Here is a 20,979-nt window from a genome sequence, read left to right as displayed (position 1 = left end):
AGCCAAGAGAAATAGAAGATTCTGTGGGACATTTTAGGGATCTAGCCTAGAAGTTGTCTCTCTCTCCTTCACAAATTCCATTGCCCAGAAGCAGTCACATGATCCAAGATAGACCCATGGACGTCTGGGAAACGTAGTTTAGCTGTGCATCCATCCAGGCAGAGGAAAGCCAATAACATTAATTCATTAGGTTTTATTCTGAATCAGGCCCTGTTCTAAGAAAGCACTCTGATAACACTGTCATCAAATGGCTCAATGGGAGTTCTGTTTTAACCACTTTTTAAGTTTGATATAACCTAGGAAAGATGAATATATGTATATCTCTGCTCCAGCAATTTCACTTCTAGGTATATACCCTAAAAACCCTCACACATATGCATCAGGACATGGAAGCAGGCATGTTCACAGAGGTAATTAAGACAATCTGATGACTAAATTGGGGTATAGTCACCCATGGAATTATATTTAGTAGGGAAAACAAATGAACTAAAAAAATGTGACCTAATCTTAGTAACAACGTTGAGTGGCAGAAGGAAGTTGCAAAAGATTACAATTATTGCAAAACTCTTTATAAAATTCAAAACAGCAAAACTGAACAATATGTTGGTTGGGCATATTATGTACATGAAAATGATATTTTTAAAGGGGAAAAAGCACTTTATATTCTTTAGGTCTTTGAATTTGCATATGTCCCTGAGTAAGTATTCCAGCCATGAGAAAAGAACGCATAGAGCAGTTGCTACACACCTTGGTCTGAGCTGGGGTCATTAGCTTCAGTGAGCCATGGGGTGATGGTCATCTCTCCATTTGGTCGGAAAGCCACCCACCACTCTGCCCTGGGGCCCAGCCCTCCTGGCTCAAGGCAGGCCCGGAGGCCATGCTGTCCTGGGCCTAGTGCATCCGGCCGCAGCCAGCACTGGGCAGGGAAATAGCGCTGGAACAGCGACAGCTGCAGAGCATCTCCACTTTCTCCCTCCTCCTGGGTCTGGAGGGTCACAATGAGCCCACAGTCCCGGCCCGGCCCAACCCAGTGGCTGAAGTAGGTAGCTGTGTCCAGAAGCAGAGCAGCCAGGTAGGCGGCTTCCTGGGGCCCTGGGTCTTCCACTAGGTATTCCTCCAGCCCATCCAGTAGCAAGAGAGAGGGGGCTGGGCCATGGATCTCATGGGCAGAGCACAGGAGCCGTAGAAGCTCACGGGTTGAGGGAGGATACTGGAAGCGGATCTTCTAGAGGGAGGGAAAAAAAGAAAGGGCCAGATTCAATACGAGAAGTTCCCAGGTATAGCAGCCGGGCTTCCTTGCAGTTTCCTGGACGAGGTGCTCACTCCCTAGACAGCTGGTTACAGAGTGAAGCAGCTCGGAGTGGCCGAATATTCAATTATGTCCCGCCCCTTTTTATACAGGACTCATTACCAGTATCAGTTCAGAACAAGGCATGTCTTTTTGCCAAATCTCTAGCCGTCTTTACACGGAAAACTCGCCCTAGCCTAAAGGTCTGACCCCATCACTTATTCAGGTTCCGCTGGAAAAAACACGCGTCCAGATCAGGATTAGCCCCGCCCCTTACTCCCCTGACCCCACCCATTAGGCGGTGCCTTTCGCTAACTCCGCCTCTTATGGATAGACTTTCAATCTTAATAATGCTTCGAATGGCCCCGTCCCCGGCTCATTCCTGACTCCGCCCAATAATGGCTGCTCAGGCTAGACCTTCCTTCGTCCCCACCATTGGCCTATATGCCTGTCACTCAATACCCGACACGTCCAACTACTGGCTGCAGCCTTTAGTCCTGTCCGCCCGTTACCTGTAATCGCAGGGGGTCGAGTGCGCCTCCAGTGCCGTGGGGCAGACTCTGAAGAGGCCTCCGGGTTAGGAAGAGAACAGGGCCCCGGCCCTCCCCCGCCGCCTCAAGGGCCGCTGCGAACAGCAGCGCTGTCTTTCCAGAGCCCGGACCGCCTAGCAGCAGCAGAGGCGGTCCCGCCTCAGCTGTGTTCTCCTCTCCAGGCCCAGCTGCTCTTCCCCGGCTTAGCACCCGTCTCAGCGTCTCCGCCATTTGCAACATACCTCTGTCCAATCAGCAGCCCATTCCTGCCTTTAGTTCTGCCCAAGCAGAGACCTCATTGGTTACAGTGCATTTAGCTTCTCCAGTGGTTCATACATCTGTCCGTCAAACTTAGATCGGCCTTTGCCTAGCTCCTCCCCTGGTGTAGGGGCAAATAAGTGTCTTAGGGAGAAGGAAGGAGGCATTTGAGGGGCACAAGGCTGTTCCCTTGGGTGAGTCGGCTGACGGAAGCAGCACGAATACTGTTGTTGTGAGCTAATCAGACAGATGTAAGGGTTGAGAGTTGGAGGGAACAGGCCCAAAATCACCGACAGTTCCTAGCCTCAGTTTCCGCACCTGTAAAATGGAGCTCATGGTAACTCACAGGAATATTGTGATGTGCATGTGTCCATGTGTGTTTCTGATGATGTCACCCAGTGACAGTTGAGAAGGGGAGAGAGGGAGGAGCGTGTGTGCTTGTCTCTCTCCTCACCTAACTACGGGCACAAGCGTCTTTGTATCCACAAGCATAGGGACATTCATGTGCAAAAGACCAGTAGCCGTCTCTGAGGTTCTGTTAGAAGAAGGGTCTCAACTGGCTTCCTTTGGCCTGGGGGCTCCGTGGATCCTGTTTGGGGTATGGAAGAAGCTGGCCCAGAGACCAAACAAGGTGCCAGAAGACACAGAGAGACTTGGGCGGGAAGAGGGAGAGAGCCAGGGCGAGGACCTTGTTCGTCTCGTTCACTTTGGTATCTGCAGCGTCCAGAGCAGTAACCAGCTCATTGTAGATTTTCAGTAAGTGCTCCTTAAATGAATGAATGAAGAAAGGAAGGTAGGGTGATGAGAAACTGGGAGAGAGGAAGGATAAAGGTGAATGCTCCAGCGAAATCTGGCTTCGCCCCAGAGCTGCCACTCGTCCCTGTTACCCTGGCAACTCTGTTTCCTGGTAACTTCAAAGTGGTGCGTTGCCAGGAGACCCAGGGACAGGGCGGAACTGAGATTTTTCTGGGTTTTCTCTCTCCCTCTGAGGCCAGGAAAAGGCTTCACAACATGCTCCAATACACCCACCCACACAGCTGGGCACCCCCACAGCCCTTAACACACACACACACACACAATAGGACTCTGCATGTACTGCACTTCCAGAATCCCCATCACCCATAAGCTCACAGCCCTTCCCTATCTTGACACAAAGCATCCCATACACAGTCTCTTCCACATTCACGTTCCCATACACTTTCCTATGTGAAACACCAGAATACACTGATACAACCATACCATTGCTACTACACACATAACCTGCACACTGTTACACTGCCTTGTCAAATGCTTCCCAACCATAATTCAACTCACTTTGCAACATTACATGTACAGTTATATGCACAGTTACATGCACAGGAGCGTGATGATCACAGCCCAGAGCACTTAGCTCCAAGACATCCCTGTGGCACATTTCCTTGCTCCTATTCAGGTCTCTGCTCAAATATCACCTACTCAGAGAGACTTTCCCTGACCACCTGTGTAAAATCACACACCCTTCACTCTTTAACTGTTTATCCACATTTGTTTCTCTTCAGATAACATCACTTCCAATGCTATGAATTTATTTTATAGCTTCTCTGCTGGCTAAATTTCAGCTCCACCACGGTAGTCAATATTTTGTTCCCTGCTGGGTTCCCACCTAGAACAACACCTGGCACACAGTAGGTGCTCATAAATATAGGCTGAATACATTGGCAGAGATGCATACATTTAGCATATTTCTTGTGCATGCAGTACTTCTTTCACTTCTCAGAATCCCCTCTTCATGTACTATTGGAAGGATGCTTACCTTAGAGGGGCTCCCTAGAGGAAGGATAGCTCAGGGACAATCTGTGCTTCTCCTTCATTTATTAGCAGCAGCTCAAGCAATTAGTTCATTCAATGAACATTTATTGAGAACCTACTGTGTGCTGGGCCCTGTCCTAGGCATGTGGGTCTGAGCAGAGAACAGAAAAGTCTCTGTCCTGGTGGAGCTTACATTCTAGCGAGGAAGGAGATAATGACCATTGAGCGTAACGAGGGATTTAAATAGTCTATAAGCACATGATAAGTGTATGCAGAAAAAGTTTGTACAGGGAAGGCAAGTTGGGAGGGCCACTTGTTTTCTTTTTGCAATTTTGCATAGGGTGGTAGGGGCAGGCTTACTGAGAAGGTAACATTTGGGGAAAGGCTTGAAGGAGCTGAGGGGATTGAACCATGCAGATACGTGGGGGAAGAGCCTTCTAAGGGAAGGCGCCCTGCGGCATTGGCTTTGACACAGAATGCTGTGAGGAACCTCAAGAAGGTTTGAGCAGTCAGGGGCCATGGTCTGATTTATATTAAAACCGGAGCTCGGTTTTAATGACTTTGAGATGCTGTGAGACCCCAGGGGCACGTCAAGAAGACTTGAATAAGTGTGTAACCTTAGTCTGGGTTTGCTACCTATCCATTTTGGGGTGGGGTTGTCGGCAAGGCAAGGGTTGCTGTCTCCACCCTCTCTAGCAGGGCCAAACACTTCTGTGTCCAGCAGCCCCCACTTTACTCTTTCTTGGCCCGCGCTTAACATCAGGACCATGGATGGAGCCAGACGGGCGGTTCTGGGTGCTGTCCTCTGTGCTGAAGTTTTGCTTCTTTGTCGCACACAGAAGCTGTGCAACAGGAGGGACCGCAGGTCTTAGGTGTGCAAACCCTGGAAACAGGCGGTCTGGTCGGTGCAGCAGGACGCTGCCCCTTCTCTGCCTTCAGCCCTCTCCTACTCCCATTTCATTTATTCAGCCCCAGCACCTCCTCCATCTCCTCTCCCTCTCCCTACCCTTCCACTTGCTCAGTTCCAGCCACACACCTCTCTGTTCCCTGAACACATCAGGTACATTACCACCTCAGGGCCTTCATGCTTGTTGTTCCCTCTGCCTGGAATTTCCCTGACTACCCTCTTTAAGGTGCAAACTGTGTTCCTATTCCAGTTATCCCATTGTCTTCTCCAGCTAAGTGTTCTTATCATTATCAATGTCTGATATCCCAATCCTTGACCTAAATCCTTGAACCTAGAGTTTGGAATTCAGAATTTTTCAGATTTGTGAATGGTACTATGGTATAAATACTACATATTGCATAATACACCTAGTGGGACCTGGGATAATATCTCAAAATCAACCACTTTGTCTGTAACAAAACATAAGGATACCCACATCAAGTTAATAAAAGCTATAATAACTACATGTCAGTCCAGGTCAGGATTTGCCACACATGAATTATGAAAGAAATCTTGGTTTATAGACCTTGTTGAAATCTGGAATTGTGGCTTTGTATCTATCATACTTCCCTTGCTTATTCTCTGTCTCTCCCTAGTAGAATGTGGGCTCCCAGAGGGCAGGGACTGGCATCTGTTCTGTTCACTGCTGCGGTCCCTGTGCCTAACTAAACAGCACCTGGCACACAGTAGCTGCTCCAGAGTGCTGAATGGATGAAGGAGGAAGGGAGGGAAGCTGACTCCCCTTTCCTAGTTCCTGGATGACGCGGCATCCTGAATGGCCTATCTGAAGCACCGCAGAGACACGGTGTAGGGGTGGGTGTTGTTGTGTGGCTGCCTGCCTGCTCCTACCCTCCCTGGTCTCCACTGGGTCCTCAGAGGTTGGGCCTCAGCACAACAACACTATCAGAACCCCTGCTTGCATCCATGCAGCTAGGGGTTTGGTTTGGAGATTCTTAGTGCCCTGGCCCTATTCCCTCTGCCCTCTGCACCATGGCCATGGTCAGAAGGAGGCCAAATGCCTGGAAAAGACAGTCATGTGAGGCCCCTCACCACATGTTTGTGTGTTTTTGTGGGGATGTCCACATTTGACAGTTAAAGAAAAGAACAGATCTGTGGAGCATAAGAACAAAGCAAAAACTGAAGGAACAAAATAGCAGCAGACTCACAAAACCCAAGAATGGACTAACAGTTGCCAAAGGAAAAGGGACTGGGGAGGGTGGGTGGGAAGGGGGGGATAAGGGGAATAAGGGGCATTACGATTCGCATACATAATGTAGGGGGGACACAGGGAAGGCAGTATAGCCCAGAGAAGGCAAGTGATGACTCTATAGCATCTCACTACGCTGATGGACAGTGACTGTAATGGGGTATGTGGTGGGGCCTTGATAATGGGGGGAATCTAGTAACCACAGTGTTGCTCATGTGATTGTATATTAATGATACAAAAATTTTAAAAATTAAAAAAAAGAAACCAGCAGAGAAGTTAAGTAACTTTCCAGAGGCCACACAACCAGAAAATACTGAGTCAGGATTTAAAACCAAGTCGTTAGCTCCTTGGTCCCACAATCCTTTCCACAGTTGCCCTCAGACACACCCACACCCAGACTCACCAACACCTAGATCCATGATTAAAGTTCTTCTTACCCTGCAACCCAGGGAAGGAAGGCAGGTGGCCAAATCTCTGTTACAAACAAGTCTTTATTAAAGATGAGGAGGGAGCAGGAAAAGGGGGGCAGTGTCTCCTTTGCCCAGTGCCTTTGGCTGCCTGAGGAGGGGGAACCCTCTCTGTTCCACCCAGGTCCCCTATAATGGCACATCTGCATGAGGCTGAGGCATGGGGAACGGTGTGGAGAACAGGGGTGGGTTCCAGGAAAAACAGGCCCCTTCCCACAGCCCTAATAACTAACAGAAGGGTTTACAGTGACCCAGGCTCAGGCAAGGGGAAGCACAGCACCCTGAACCCCAAAAACCTCTGAACTGGGGCTAGCCCTGCGTAAGTAGGGAGTTAGGAGGGACTCAGTGAGAGGTTGCACGTGGGAGCGGGTCTGAGATAGGAATAGGTGCCCCAAGGACCCTGCCGCGGGGGAGCCTGCCCCCACCCTCCTGCTGAGCATTCTCATGCTGAGAAGACCCAGTGACAAAGGATGACCCCACCTCCCTCCTCTCCTTGGCACGTGCTACGACATTGGCGGTCCCCCATTGACTGGAATCATACCCACCCACCTTAGAAATTCTGAAAACCAAGGACTCCTACTGGTTGTTCAGACGCTGAACACTGCCTGGAGTTGCCCTCTGCCTGAGATTCTAAGAATTGATGGGGGAGGATCCCATTGGCTGAAGTAAAGTCCTTTTGGTTAGAATTCTGAGAACTGGGGGTTCCCACTGGCTGGCAGTGGCCAATAGGGTCAGGTTTTGGCCCTTAAAGGAGCCACCCTAGAGGCCCACCTTCTAGTTATGCCCCTTGGATGGTCCCAGAGGACAAGAGAGGCGGAGGGTCCCCCTAATGTCCTTCCAGCCAGTCTCTGATATCTGGGCCTGGCTGGTTTGGGGACAGGAGGCTTTGGCACTCACACAGCACACGCACACACACGCGTGGTAGGGGAGAAATGGGGAGCGGGTAGGTTCTGGGTGGGTGGTGGGGCCTCACAGCAGGTGGTCACGGCTGGCAAATAGGTAAGGGCTGAAGTTGTCCCGGTGAAAAGGGGAGGGATAGAGTCCGCTAAGGGTGTACAGGTCCCGCAGTAGAGGTGTGGGCAGCAGCAGCTTCCGACCACGTCCGCCTCCCCCACCTGGCCCCCCAGGCCCCGGGGAGGAGGGTGAGGGGCCCTGGCTGGTAGCCGGTGCAGGCAGAGGCAGGGGCAGGGGCAGCGGTGTCGGCTCAGACCTCAACCGAGGGCGGGGCACACGGGGCGACGAACACATGGCTGGAGCCCTGGAGGACACGCAGCTGGGGATCAGGTGGCCACGGCGGGTGCAGTTCTGCGGCTCTGAGGGTCAGGGAGCAGAGATCAGGGCATCAGAAAGCTTGGGAAGGGACCACGAGAACATAGGGGAGACCTCTGCGGCAGTGACTGCCATCTGGAAGTCCCCCCTGGTTACCCCCCACTCCCTCGACACTCACTGGGTGGGGTGAGCCGTGCCGGTGTCGAATGCGGCCTGCAGGCCTCGGGTTCCTGAGACAAAGAGGCAGAGGGAAGGGCTAGCGGCCCCCCAGGCCCTGCCGGCCACAACCGCGAGAGGGCGCATTGGGCAGAAAGCCCAATGGAAACATCAACCAGGATTCTCAGGATTAATCATGTCCCCTTGGAAGGGAGAGAGATGGGCACTTGTTTCTGGGACTGTCCCCCAGGACCTAGGCCCGCAGAGATGAGCCACTGTCCAACCCCCCCATGGCCCTGAGATCCCCATCTCTTGCCTAACTTCCTGCCTCCCTGGTCCCCCTCCACCTACCACCCTCTCCAGCGGGGAGTGGCCCCCCAGCCCCCCTTACCTGGGCCACACTTAACTTTTCGAGGGGGCTCTCCATGGTGGGGGCTTGGCCCAAGTCCTCCCAGGGGGAGAGCCTTCGGCCAGAAGGCAGCCGGCTCTGGAAGTTGTGCAGGACACAGGTGACCTGGGGCAGAGGGCATTTTGCATGTTGAGGCCTGAGGCCAATAAGTAGGAGTTGTATAAATACCATCCCCATTTTTCAGATAAGGAAACTGAGGCTCAGGTTTCCAAAAGCAGCTAACATTTTTATGGCGCTTCCTATATGGCACCACTGTTCTTTCCATTTTACCAAGAGGTAGGTACTGTTATTTAGTCCAAAGGGTGGGAACAAGGGGAAGGCAAGTAAGGCCAAGTTGTGGAAGAGCAGGATTGGATACTGTCTGCATTTAAAATTTCAGTATTTTTGGACATTGTGTTGTTTGCATTAATTTTGATTTTTAAAACGGATTCATTAAAATATTATTCAATTCTGTGCTCAAAGCGAGTGGTTCACTTGCCTGGCCCTCTTCCTATCATCCTGTTTCACAGATGAAAACCTCCAGGCAGCGTAAGGTTAAGAGACTCGCCACAGGTCCATACTCTCCACCATCACGCAGGCCTGCCTCTTGGGTCATGGAGCTGATGGAGGGTCTGCCATACGGGGACGGACGGGAAGGTGGCTCACCAGAAAGGTGGCGATGGCTGCCCCGGTAAGGAAGCCAGCCAGAACGTCCGACCAGTGGTTGCGGTACTCAGCCACGCGGACCACGCCCACCAGGAAGGCAGGGCACAGCAGGGCCAGGCAGAGCGAGGGTTTGACCAGGCGGGAGCCCTTCACACGGAACACGAGTGTCACGTACATCTGTGGGAGCCAGACCGGTCAGGGCACATGGGGCGGTGCAGCTGCCAAACCCGAGTGGACACTGTGTTCACGGTTAGGGGGAGTGGCCGGATCCCCAGGAATGACACTGGAGCGGGAGGCTGAGGCCAGGGGCTCCAGGAAAGGGAGCCAGGGGAACAGGAGTTCAGGGGATGGAGTCACGGACTCCCAGTGGGTCCTTCCGGGGACGGGGATGTGGGCAGAGCACCAAAGAGCAGTGGACAGTTCTGGGGCCTGGTCTTCCCAGGGCAGTCACACACCAGGAAAGATGCTTGCTTGGGGCGTGGTCTCAGAACTAGAGGGTGGAATTGGGGTTCAAGGGGCAAGTTCAAGAGCTCCAGGAGGTATAGTCCCCAAACCCAGGGGACCACTGACAGGATTTAAAGCTAGTCCCAGATGCTAGGAAAAGGTGTCAAATCAGGGAAAAGAAGGGGACAGAGTCAGGAAGACCCAGTGGTCAAGTGGGGTCATGGTCAGGTCAACAGAGGGCAAGGACGAAGGGCCCTCCCCTCTCCAAGGGCTCTGGGGGCTCAGTTGAAAGCCCACCCACCTTCTCCCAGCCAATATCCATGACTTGTAGTATCATGGGGTCATGGATAAGCTCCAGGGAACAGAGTCTAGTGCGCCAGAGACAGTGTCCTGGTCCCTAAGGGTGGAGCCAATGGCCTCCTTGGGACATTGATTACTGGATCAGGAGGGGTGGCCAGACCCCAAAGGTGCGGTCAAGACAATAACACTCAGGCTTGGGGGCGTGGCCAGGGCACGAGGGGAGGAGTCAGGGCCTCCATTGGGTAGGCTCTGCCCTGGGGACGGTTTCACAATGACAGGGAGCGGCCTTACCCTAGGGAAGAATCTGAGGCTCCAGCCCAGGTGGCCTCCAGCCCGCTGGCCGCCCCCCCAGGATCCCCCATTTGGGGGCTCACCGCCGTGTAGGTGACCGCGTAGGCGCAAAGGGCGGCATCCTTGCAGGGGAAGGCACGGCGCGCCGCAGCCACCAGGCTGGGGCTGCCGGCGCAGGCACCCTGGTCCGTGACGAAGCGGTCGGGCCCCGGGCGCTCCGGCGAGGGTGGCGGACAGCCCAGGGCCGTGTAGTTGGGGCGGCACACTGACAGAAAGTGCGGCGTGGGGTTGCCGGTCACCACCTGCCCCGCGTTGGCGAAGATAGTCGTGGTGAAGAGGCCAAAGGAGTAGACCCCTGGGGGTGGGGTGGGAGAGGGCCTTCATTACGGGGCCCTGATCCCCCAGTGATCCTCCCCCAGAGCCCCTTATGGCTTATCTGGGCTCCTGTGTCCCTGTCCCTATGGCTGTCATTAAGCACGTCTGAGCCTCCCCCTAACGCCATGACCATTACCGCTGGCTCAAAGCCCTCTTCCCTTGATGGCACTCTGGGCTCTTGCCTCTGTCCCTCTCGGATCACCGCTATGTTGGGGGTTGGGCCATCCCCTGGAACCCTGTCACAGCCAGGCTAGGGTTGCTCAACAGCATTACAGCGGGATGTCCAGGACCTCCTAGGACCACCCTGATGGCGTTTCTGGGCCCCTTTCCACCTACCCTGGACTAGCTGTTAGTGGGCGGATGGCCACTTTTCTGCTGGGGTCCCCAGTCAGCCCCGGCTGGATCTCCAGCCTGCTGCCACAGGGACCACCATTTCGGATGAGCTCTGCCTCTCTCCTCCCCACAGCCACTAATTGTGGCTGGGACCACATTTAAAACACAGGCTCTCCTCTCCCTGCCCTGGGTCCCCTGGTGTTTGGCCTGTGCCTGGGTCCCCCTTTTCTGCCTGAGACTCTCCTTGTGGCAACTTGGGACCCTCCTCTTACAGTTGCCATCATAGTTGGCTTAGGCCCCACCCACGTCTCTGGAACCTTCATTATTCCTGGCCTCGGTCCAAGCCCCTATCTGTCCCCTGCAGTCACCAGTATGGCAGTTCTAGGCCTTCTTCCCCCTGGAATGCTTAGTATGGCTGGGCCTGGCCCATATGCCTTTGCATGGCTGACCTGTGGTTGCGTCACTCACCCAGGAAGCGGACCAGCCTCCGCAGGGGGGGGCTGAAGCGGCAGCAGGCCCCCGACACGATGGTGCTCTCCCGGATGATGGGGATGGCTGAGGGTGGTGCAGGGAAGAAGGCACGGGCCAGCTCCCCCAGCAGGATCTGTGGGCAAGACAAGGCAGGGTCTCCCTGGGCTTCCAGCCCAGCCCTCCTCCCACCTCCACCTGGCCCTCCTGGGAGGTCCTCCCCACAGTCTGACCACGGCTACCCCCCGACTCACCGTGAGGATGGGCCCAGCGGTGACCAGAGCGTAGATGAGCGCGGGAGGCGCTCGGCTGGCAGCCTCAGGGCCCGGGTAGGGCTTGGCATAGGTACTATCGTAGCAGAAGAAGCCCTGGGTGTGCACAGGGAAGGTGTCCGTGAACTCGAGGCGGTAAGCCAGCAGGACCACGATGCCCAGCAGCACCGACTGCCACCCAGTCAGATCAGGGAGAGAGAAGAAGAGAGGGCGTCAGGCCCACGGTGGGGCCATGGAGAGAGACACACAGTGAAGGAGAGGGGCGGAGACAATGGGGAAAGAGATCAAAACTGAGGGAGATAAAAGAGAGGCAGGGAGAGGTCGGGAAGGGGCGGAGAGAAGGGTCAGGCCCTGGGAAACAGAATGAGAGAAGGCAGGAGAGAAAAAGAGGAGGGCCTGGAACAGTAGAACAGAGAGAGGAGGTGAGACGATATGGGACTGGGGACAGAGTGAGGACGGGCGGGACACACACCAGAGAGAGACCCCCCAACACACAGAGGGGGTGGAGCACCAGACCAACAGGGGAAGAAATAATACTAAACCTCTTCCATGAACTGATACATGTTCCCTTCACAACAGTCCTGGGAGAGAGGGAGCCTAACTACGCCCCTCTGACCTATGAGGAAACTGAGGCTCGGGGGAGTATGTGAGGTGCCCAGAGTCCCGTGGTGAGGAGAGGCAGGCGGGACTCGGACCCCTCCCCACTGAGACTCTGGGAGGGTCTGGGAGAGGTTTGGGTTCCTCACCTCCACGAAGACAAAGCAGGGAATGATGGAGAAACTCCTCTTCAGCTGGGGTCTCCCTCCCGCCATGGTGAAGGCAGGGCCTGAGGAGGTGGGGAGGGAGTGGGGCAGCCGAGGGGCGGAGCAGGACCCTCTGGCCACACCCCCACTCTGGCCCCGCCCCCTCAGCTTTCTGGCCACACCTCTGCTTAGCCAGGTCTTGCCCCGCCCCTGCTCCTTGGAGCCTCCTCCGACAGGACCCGCTCAGTTCCGCCTCTGCCCGGGAGCCAAGAGATTCTGTAGTGGTCTTCGCCCCCACAGCCTACGTACGGACTCTGACCCCATGTCTTTAGGGGAACCTCTCCTCCTTACAATGTGGGACCCCCTTTAGAAGAGGCTTTCACAGTTTAATGGGGGCCCCCCACATGCAGAAGGACTCATTCAGCAGGGTCTTTACAGCCACTAATTTTAGGAGACCCCGTCCTCCTTCCCCACATGGTTTACAGGGGGGAATCGCAGGCTGGGTCCCTCACCTCCACCAGATCCCGCCCCTGAGTCCCTCCCCCAGGGCCCACAGGGGCCGCCCTCTCTTGTGCCCACCAGCTGTGCCTGACTGGTTAGGGCTGGCGGCCAGGCCCTCCTTCTCTCCCAGCTCCAGCTGCCTCTGCCTCTCCCTACTTCCCCCTCCTCCCGGCCCATCTGCCTCCTGGCATCATGGGGGAAGGCCATCAGCCCTCTTCCCCCAAGCCTAACCTCAGTCCCCAGCCCAGCACAGTCACCACTGCTCGGCCCTTTCTCCCAGCCTGATCTCACCTGTGAAAGAGCCTATGGCTTCCCACAGGCCGCCGCCACGCCCACAGACTCACAGCTGCTCCTGGCCACCAGCAGGGCAGGGATGGTTACCCACATTGCACGGATGTGGAAACTGAGGCCCAGGCAGGCAGAAGTAAGCACTGTGGGTCCAGGCTCCCATTCAGGCGGCTCACTCTGTGGTGTGACATGTGGGGTGAGGTTTGCCCTCTGATTCCAGCTGCCCACCTGGACAGTCACCTCACTCACAGAGCCATAATCACACATGCTGGCACCTTGCAAGTACACAGCTCAGCCAGAGCCTCCATCCCAAATGCCACACACACACACACACAAAACATAGCACAGCTTTCCATCAGCCCACCAACAAAGCTCCAACACCTGCTGGGTCCCTGCTCATTCAGACAGGTGCCTGACACCCACCACACACATAACTGCACACACACAAACACCCTGCACAGTGTGCACACGACCTGTCACAGACACCCACACAGATCAAACAGTTCCCTCCCCCCAACACACAGTCACAGGGGGACACAGTAGGTGATCCCTTCCATACCTCACAGCCCCACATACACCCCACGCAAGCCCTCACCCCACCACCACCAGGGACAGAGACTCGCGGCTGCCAGCCACTTGAGTCACATCAAAAAAGAGAGTCACTGTACACAACAGGGGTCAAGGAACCGGTCACGGTGTCACACCCCCAATTACAAGGCACTCAATCACAGCCATGCACATTGACAGTCATAGGAGAGACACAGTGCCACAACCACAGCCACATGGCCGCACGAGGTCACATACGTGTATCATGACAGCCTTGCACACAGAGCCACACAGCCATACAAGAAAGGCACATGATAACAGTCAGACGTTGGAACACAAAACGGCCCCCCCACACCATCAGATGGAGCCCGGCACAGCAGCCACACAATGACACTCACATGCACCAAGACGGCCACACATTCAGTGCTAGCAATCACAACACGGCCACACACACACCATCAAAGTGATACCCATGATGGCCACACAGGACAGCCACAGGAGGCACAGTCACACACACACCCGAAGCCACACAATGACAGCTATGCAGCCACACACTGATACATACTGACTACCATAGTCAACCTCACCACTGCCACTCGGCTTCTCAAGCCCCGATCCGCTCCGCACTCTCCCCTCCCCCAGCCCGGTCTCCAAGCCCAGCTCGCCGCCTCCCCTCCCCCTCCCCGCGCTGGACACGCAGGGGACCCCACCCGCAGGAACCGAACCCGGGCGGGAAAGAGACAGACCGACCGAGGGTCGGAAGTCTGCAAGATGGGGTACAGGGGGCGCCCCAAGCCCCTCCCTCTCACCGGGTCGAGGCCGCCGCCACCTGAGCCCCCGCTCGGCCTAGACGTCACGGGCGAGGAGGGACAGACGGACGGCTGGCCTGGCAGGCAGACGTAGAGATGGGAGATGCTGTCGGTCCGGCCCGGCCCGGCCCGGCCGCGAGGCGCAGACTCCGCGAGGGAGCCACCAGGAGCCTAATTTGCATAACCCCGTGGGGCGGGGACTAGCGGAGTCTAATTAGCATAACCAGGGGGCGCGGCCTAGGTTGCTCTTGGGGGCGGGGCTTGTTAGGAGAGATTCAGGAGGGGATGAAGGATGGAAGTTGAGAGGGAGGACTCTGCGTCTGGGGCCACTGAGGGGAAGAGGAGGTCCGGTCTCAGCTTGACCCTGGGCCAAGGCTCACCCTCTCTGGGCCTCAGTTTCCCCATTTGGGAAGTAGAGGCTGCAGGCCAGATCTCCAGGAGTCCCCAGAAGGGAAGGCTGATGGCTAGTGTGGAAGAACTTGTCTGGCTACTCATATCTGGACAGTCCCCTGACCTTGTCATATACTAAATCTGGCCTCACACTGTCTGAAGACCCTAGGCCCACTCATCCGGGAACAGTCCCTGGAGTCTTCTGCGGAAAAATTGGCAGAGGGACGGGTTACTCTCAGGCACAGAAAGCATCAGGAACAACAGGCCACAGGCGGGGGGAGGCCTTGGCTACTTTATTTTCTCTCTGGAGCGGTCTTCGGGGAGAGCAGATGCAGCGGCTCAGGCTGTGGAGAGAGGGTGGGTCAAGGCCAGGCGTGGTCCAAGTGACCACAGGGCAGGAGGCGAGGGAGCAGGTGCCCAGGCTGGGGCTGGGAGGGTCCATATTATAGGATTCCAGGGCAGGCCAGTCGAGGAAGGGTGGGGTGGGGCAGGGGAGGACCCGCACCAGGTGGGAAGGAGGGGCTCTTGCTGAATGATGGCTGGGAAGGGTCCTGGTCCCATTCGGAGTCTGAGTCCCATGAGCAGAGTGGAGGGCTCTGGCATCAGCGCCCCTTGTGGCCTGCAGGAGGGGACAGGTTCAAATATGGGCCTTCATGCATGAACCTTGAGTGTGACCCTTGTGACCTCTGAATATGGGCCAGTGTCCATGGATCATGTCCCTTGAATGACACCCAATGTGATATTAAAGTATGACTTCAATGACCCTTGAATTTTCCCCCACTGACCCTTAAGAAAGATCCCAGTGACCCTGGATAACTCCTGGACTAAACCTCCAGGGACTCCTTAATGTGACCCCAGAATAAGACCCACCACATGTGACCTCTAAATATGGCCACTGAATATGACCTCCATGTGTGAAGCTGGAGAATGAACCCCCTTATCCCAGAGCTTGGCTCAGCCCCTCTCACCCCTGTGGTTCAAGGCCCTGGGGCAGCCCCTCCGAGGGCATGGTGAGGCCATCAATGGACTTCTGCAGCATGTGCACAGCAGACCTGCAGGGAGATGGGGAGTTGGGGTCCCCAGAAGACTGGACTACTCAGGGCTGGGTTAAGGGGCCACAGCAGGGGCAGAGGCGGAGGTGAGTCCTCCTGAGAGGACACGGACGTCTGGACTCAGGTGGGTTGCAGGGTCTGCAGGTTGCTGCTTGATCTGATTCAGGGGATGGCAGGGAAGGTGAAGGTCAGGGGTCAGAGGTTAGAGTGGGAGCTAGACATCACCATATGTCACTGATCGCCTTCTGAAGGTCATCCCTCCAGGAGCCACTGTCTCCTTGTGGCATCTCCTCAGTGTCTGACCAGTTGGATGCCTCACTGTCTTGCTTCTTCATCCTGGTCAGGACCTGAGGCCAGGGGGATGAGAAAGCAATAGCAATAATCATGGCAGTGGTGAAAGATGACAATATGTAGCACTTAGCCGTATGCCACACTGCCTTCAAAGTGCTTAATACTCTGTTCACGCAGCTACTCCTTCTGGTAGGGATGTATTGTTATACCTATTATACAGATGAGGAAACTGAGGCCCAGATTGGTGAAGTCACTTCCTCACAGTCACACAGCACAAGGGGCAGGGCTAAGATTTGAACCCAGGCCTCCTGACAAGGGTCTGAGATCCCTGTATTCCCAGCTCATGCAGGGTCCCCGTCCTCTCTGCTCACCTTGCCACACTTCACCGGTGTCTTCTTCATTTTCTGGATGTTCACTAGGTTCTCTGTGATCTCCTCCTCCTGTGCCTCTGTTTGGGGAGAGGAATCAGGGGGGCCGGAGCAGCACAAGGACCCCCCTTCTGTCCGTGGGCTCCGAGAACTGACGGAGCTTCTGATAGATGGAGATCATCACCTCCTCCCGCACCAGCTCCAGCTCCTCCCACAGAAACTTCTGAGGGAACAGTGCAGCCTAGACCACACTCCCGCCCAGACCCTGTCCTCCCATTTCCTGGTCTCCTGGCCTCCCATTTGCCCACTTGCCTCCCCAAGATTCCTCTACCTCCCATGTGCCCATTTGGCCAACCACCCATCCTCTCAAGTTCTGTCAGCTCTCTTCACCCACCCTGTGACCCTTGCCCTCCTCCTACTATTCCCTAACCCACCCCCACAGTCCCCTGTCCTCTCCTCCTGACTTCCAGCCTCCATTGGTTCAGATTCCTAGGGCTGAGCCTCCATTGGTCCACCTTCTTCCCCCGATTCACCTCCCATACCTTCAGCCTCTACCTCCTCCAGCTTCATGATCCCCTGGCCTCCCCCAACATCTCGCCTCCAGCTTCCCATCTTCCCTGCCTTCTGTACTCCCAGCCTCCTGAGTACCCCCTTCCACTCCTCTTGACCCCTACGCCTTCCATGTCCCCCAGCCCTCTGACCAAGGCCTCTCCCACTTGCCCCATCCCAGCTTGCTTCCCTCTCCCTGACCTTCCTTTCCTTCCACAGCCTCCAGGCTGCTCTCTTGGCAACACCCACCTGTCCCGGATCTCCTGGGCGAGCGGCTGCAGGCAGCGGGTGGGGCAGGCCCGCTGCACCTCCTCCCTGTCTCGCAGGGTCTTGTGCATCCCCTGCAGGCCTTGCACCAGGGCCCCATAGAGCTCCTGCCGTCCCTGCTCCACATGCCTCTTACGTCCCTCCTTCTCTGTGTAGTGGTTGTTGCGTTCAGCACCTCTGCAGAGTCAGCAGGACTTTTACTGAACCCCAACCATGCCTTAAGCCCAGCTTTGAACCCGGCTGCCCTCACCCCAGCCAGACCCTGACAATGAACCTTCTCTCAACCCAGATGACAGGAGCAGCCTTCAGCCTGAACTTGACCCTTGAGAGTCCTCACCTTCAAGCTGCTGGATCTTGATTTGCTGCAGGCGCATCTGCTTCTCCAACGTGGTCACTGACTGCTTTAGGAATCCTAAAGCCTGTGGGAAAGACGTCAGGCCTAGGGTCAGGAGGGGGACGGGGCAGGGGAAACAGGAGCAGAGTTTGCTGAGTAGGGGGCCAGGGAGGCTCACCTTGGTCTGGGCCTGTAGCTGGCTCTTGAGTGACTCCAGTTCACATTGCAGACACTTCTGAGCATCAGGAATTATGTCAAACTTGAATGTGAGTAGAGGTGAGGGTCACCCAAGGCAGGGGAAGGGTGGTGGCGGGGGCAGGGCAGGGCAAGGTAGGGAGCAGGGGTCCACTGAGACTGAGGCAGAGGCAGGAGTAAGGGTTAAGGTCAGGGGCGGGGAGGGAAGACAAGGTCAGGGGCAAGAGTCAGCTGACACAGGAGCAGGGATGAGTGGGCAGCAATGGTGAAGCTCTGCAGAGGCTGGGGTAGATGGTGGAGGTAAGAACTGTCAGGTCTTCTGCATACAATCTTGTTGGAAAGGAGGATTCTCACCTTTGACCTTCGAAGAGCTGGACTCCACCGGCTTCTAGGGAAGGGAAGCATGAGGACAGTAGAAATTAATCCCTTGATTGCTAACCTGCTCACTCCAACTCTGCAGATGGGGTGGGGGGTTGGACATGAGTTGGGTCTGCTAAGTTCTGGGTGTCTCAGACCTGAAAAGCTGCCTCTAGGCACATGTGCATGTACACACACACACACACACACACACACACACATCAGCCTGCAAAGTCTCAGAAGTGCACGTGTGTGGCTTGTCCCCTCTGCGTGCAGGCCTGTGGGATGTCCCTGACGCACGTGCCTGCAGAGCCGTGTCTGGCTTGGGCTTAGGTAATGCCTACCTCCTTAGGGGCAGACGACATGGACAAGGTCTGCTGGGAACACCAATAGCACCCGACTGTGATGGAAACACAAGCACAGCTCTGACAGAGCCACCCACTCTAAGTTGTAAGATCAAAGGCATCCACTCACGCCCATCTCAGACTCACAACGACAACCACACAGACACAGAGACAGTCACATCCAGAGACAAACAGAGGCAAGATCCCACTGAGACACACAGTCACAAATTTCTGCCATTCATCCCTTGATCCATTCATTTAAGACATTTTTAGTGCAGGCCCACGGAGTGCTGGGCGCTGTTCTGGGTGCTGAAAACACATGGCGGATCGCCCGTCCCCACAGGCCCCCGCCCTAAGCCCCACAGAGGCAGATGCAGGTGCGGCAGGAAGGGTTCCCTGGTGCAAATGACCTTAGCGATGGTCTGATTCTTCCTCAGAGGGTTCTGGTCATTGCAGTACACCTCTGAGTCTGGGTTGGAGACGGGGGCAGACCCATGGGGCTGAGGCCGCGAGTCCCTCCCTGGCCTCCGTTCTCCCCTCGGAAATGTGTTCTGAGAAGCAGCCGGCCCCAATATCTCCGTCTCTGGGGTCCTGGACCAGTGAATGTTACAGTCCAAGGTCTTATCTGAGGAAGTAACTGAGGTGAGGGGGTGAGGGCTTCCTGACGGCCAGCCCAGAGACTCCAGCACCTCCCAGCACCCCAGCCCCCAAACAGCTCCTCAACAAACCCCAATATTTGTCAACAGATACACATTGGAAGGCAAGGGAGATGGGCAGTAGCAGGGCACAGAGTAGTCCGGGTCCCGTGGTAGGCCGGCCAGAAGAGGGTCACTTTGAGTATGAAGGACAGGGAGCTGCACTGAGACCAGCCTCCACGTCCCGATACTCCCAGATCCTCCCTGTCTCCCCAGAGAGGCCTCAGCCCTGAACACAGGGCCTCTCACTTAGAGCAGAAGCCAAAGCTGGATGAAAGATGATCCCAGCCCCAGGGGTTGGGCTGGGCAGTGAGAAGAACCTAGAAGACCCCACAGGAGGAAATGAGGCCTCAGCAGAGCCTAAAAGAAAAAAAAGGGTTTTAACATTGGGCCCTAACAGAAGGGTGTTCCTGATAGAAAATAGAATGTGCAAAGCTTGGAGGTGTGGAACCATGTGCTGTGTGTTGGTGAATTCAGGATGGCTGGAGGCAAGGTCCAGGAGGAAGCTGCAGGAGGTTAGCAGGACAGCAAGGCAGGGAAAGCCAAGTGGGGCAGTTTGGACTTGGCTCCCCAGGTAAATGGGAGCCACAGAGCGTGAGCAGAAGACTCAGAGCATGTCCACTTAATAGAAATTAGCTGAATTGGGGCCCAGGACTGGGAGAGGTGGGGGAATAAGAAAGAACTCAGCTCTGGGTCTCACATCCACACCCCCTGACTGTCCAGTGTAGTCAGGGCTGGCACAGATGGAGAAACCTGGGGCAGGTTTGCCTGGTAAAACCTCCCAGGGAAAGGGCATCATGTCCTGGGTCACATTCAGCCAGAAAGGCCACACACCAGGCCTTTCTCTTGTTCTGCCCTTGTTGGGCCCTCTCTAGTCCTTCCCCTGGGCCAGGTCTCCTGGAAGACTCCTATACACCCTTCAAAGCCCTACTCAGCATTTCCTCCATAAAATCTTCCTTAATTATTTTTAAGCTCATATTTTATGAGCACCTCACTGAGTGCCAGGCACCATCCTAAGCACTCACTGGGTCTTCACACTCACCCTGTGATATAGGGGTTATTCTTCCTGAAATGTTCTAGGCTACCTCCTTCAAGAGCCATTGCTTCAGGGAGGCCCTCACTTCTAGAGGCAGTACAGAATAAAGATTAAACAAAAGACCCTCCATCTGACTGGCCTGGGTTCGAATCCTAGCTCTGCCCCTTCCCAGCTGTGTGACGTCGGAAGTTATTGAACCTCCCCATGCCTCGGTGTCCCCAACTATAAAAATGGGATGTCATACTATCCGCCTTACCGAATTGTGATTAAGTAAATTAATGCATATCAGTGCCTGACATACGGTAGCGGGGAGCTCAGAGTTTGCCCCTAAATGTCACGCTGAGAATCTGGTACCTGGGGGCCATAGTAGTCCTGGGAGGCTTGGACGGGAAAAGGGAAGAGGCGCATCTGAGTGTCGAGGACATGCAGGTCCCGGTCACAAACCCTCTCCCTTCCACAGCTGTTGCTCCCGTGGTCCCTCCCGGGAGAATTCTTGGGGGAAGGGGGCGGGATCCTTAGGCTGGGCTCCCCGGAGGCGAGAATCCCACACCCGCCGGGCTCCCGACCCCATTCCATCCCCACCTACCACATGCCACCAGCCCAAGCATCCATCAGGGACCGCAAAGCCAGTCCCCTACTGTGACGCTGAAATCTGATCCCGTCGGGACACCATCGCATTAAAACGCACGGACTCTAAAGGCAGTCACGAGAGGGGTGTGGCTGGCATTTTAGCTCCGCCCCGCCGATACAGCCGAAGGCTTCATTGGT

General features: G+C 55.4%; 3 protein-coding genes across 7 annotated transcripts; all 3 read right to left on the bottom strand.

Annotated features, from left to right (window-relative positions):
- Positions 1–553: 553 nt before the first annotated feature.
- SWSAP1 (SWIM-type zinc finger 7 associated protein 1) lies at positions 554–2,077 on the bottom strand. Its single transcript, XM_017663462.3, has 2 exons — positions 1,801–2,077; positions 554–1,225 (listed from the first exon to the last, which is right to left on the bottom strand). Exons 1-2 carry the CDS (start codon positions 2,056–2,058, stop codon positions 740–742), a joined length of 744 nt encoding a protein of 247 aa, XP_017518951.2. The 5' UTR covers positions 2,059–2,077; the 3' UTR covers positions 554–739.
- Positions 2,078–6,490: 4,413 nt separating this feature from the next.
- On the bottom strand, positions 6,491–14,938 carry PLPPR2 (phospholipid phosphatase related 2). 5 transcript variants are annotated; one of them, XM_073220387.1, is made up of 10 exons: positions 14,334–14,938; positions 12,982–13,155; positions 12,193–12,272; positions 11,429–11,617; positions 11,175–11,310; positions 10,082–10,353; positions 8,964–9,110; positions 8,301–8,423; positions 7,932–7,983; positions 6,491–7,797 (listed from the first exon to the last, which is right to left on the bottom strand). In XM_073220387.1, the coding sequence occupies exons 3-10, from the start codon at positions 12,256–12,258 to the stop codon at positions 7,454–7,456; spliced, it is 1,329 nt and encodes a 442-aa protein (XP_073076488.1). In that variant the 5' UTR covers positions 12,259–12,272; positions 12,982–13,155; positions 14,334–14,938; the 3' UTR covers positions 6,491–7,453. The 5 variants fall into 5 exon arrangements, with proteins under 5 accessions (XP_073076488.1, XP_073076489.1, XP_017518952.2 ...); XM_073220388.1 differs by having other exon boundaries at positions 8,964–9,140; positions 11,429–11,542; positions 14,334–14,936; XM_017663463.3 differs by having other exon boundaries at positions 8,964–9,140; positions 14,334–14,934.
- A 124-nt stretch (positions 14,939–15,062) lies between these two features.
- Positions 15,063–20,954, bottom strand: CCDC159 (coiled-coil domain containing 159). Its single transcript, XM_073219507.1, has 11 exons — positions 20,798–20,954; positions 20,566–20,703; positions 19,429–19,535; positions 18,134–18,167; positions 17,763–17,843; positions 17,588–17,669; positions 17,233–17,427; positions 16,438–16,514; positions 16,001–16,122; positions 15,692–15,775; positions 15,063–15,342 (listed from the first exon to the last, which is right to left on the bottom strand). Exons 2-11 carry the CDS (start codon positions 20,617–20,619, stop codon positions 15,063–15,065), a joined length of 1,116 nt encoding a protein of 371 aa, XP_073075608.1. The 5' UTR covers positions 20,620–20,703; positions 20,798–20,954.
- Between the last annotated feature and the right edge of the window lie 25 nt (positions 20,955–20,979).

This window comes from Manis javanica, chromosome 13, assembly GCF_040802235.1.
Source record: "Manis javanica isolate MJ-LG chromosome 13, MJ_LKY, whole genome shotgun sequence".
Lineage (NCBI taxonomy): Eukaryota > Metazoa > Chordata > Mammalia > Pholidota > Manidae > Manis > Manis javanica.
This window is presented reverse-complemented; position numbering and strand designations above follow the sequence as displayed.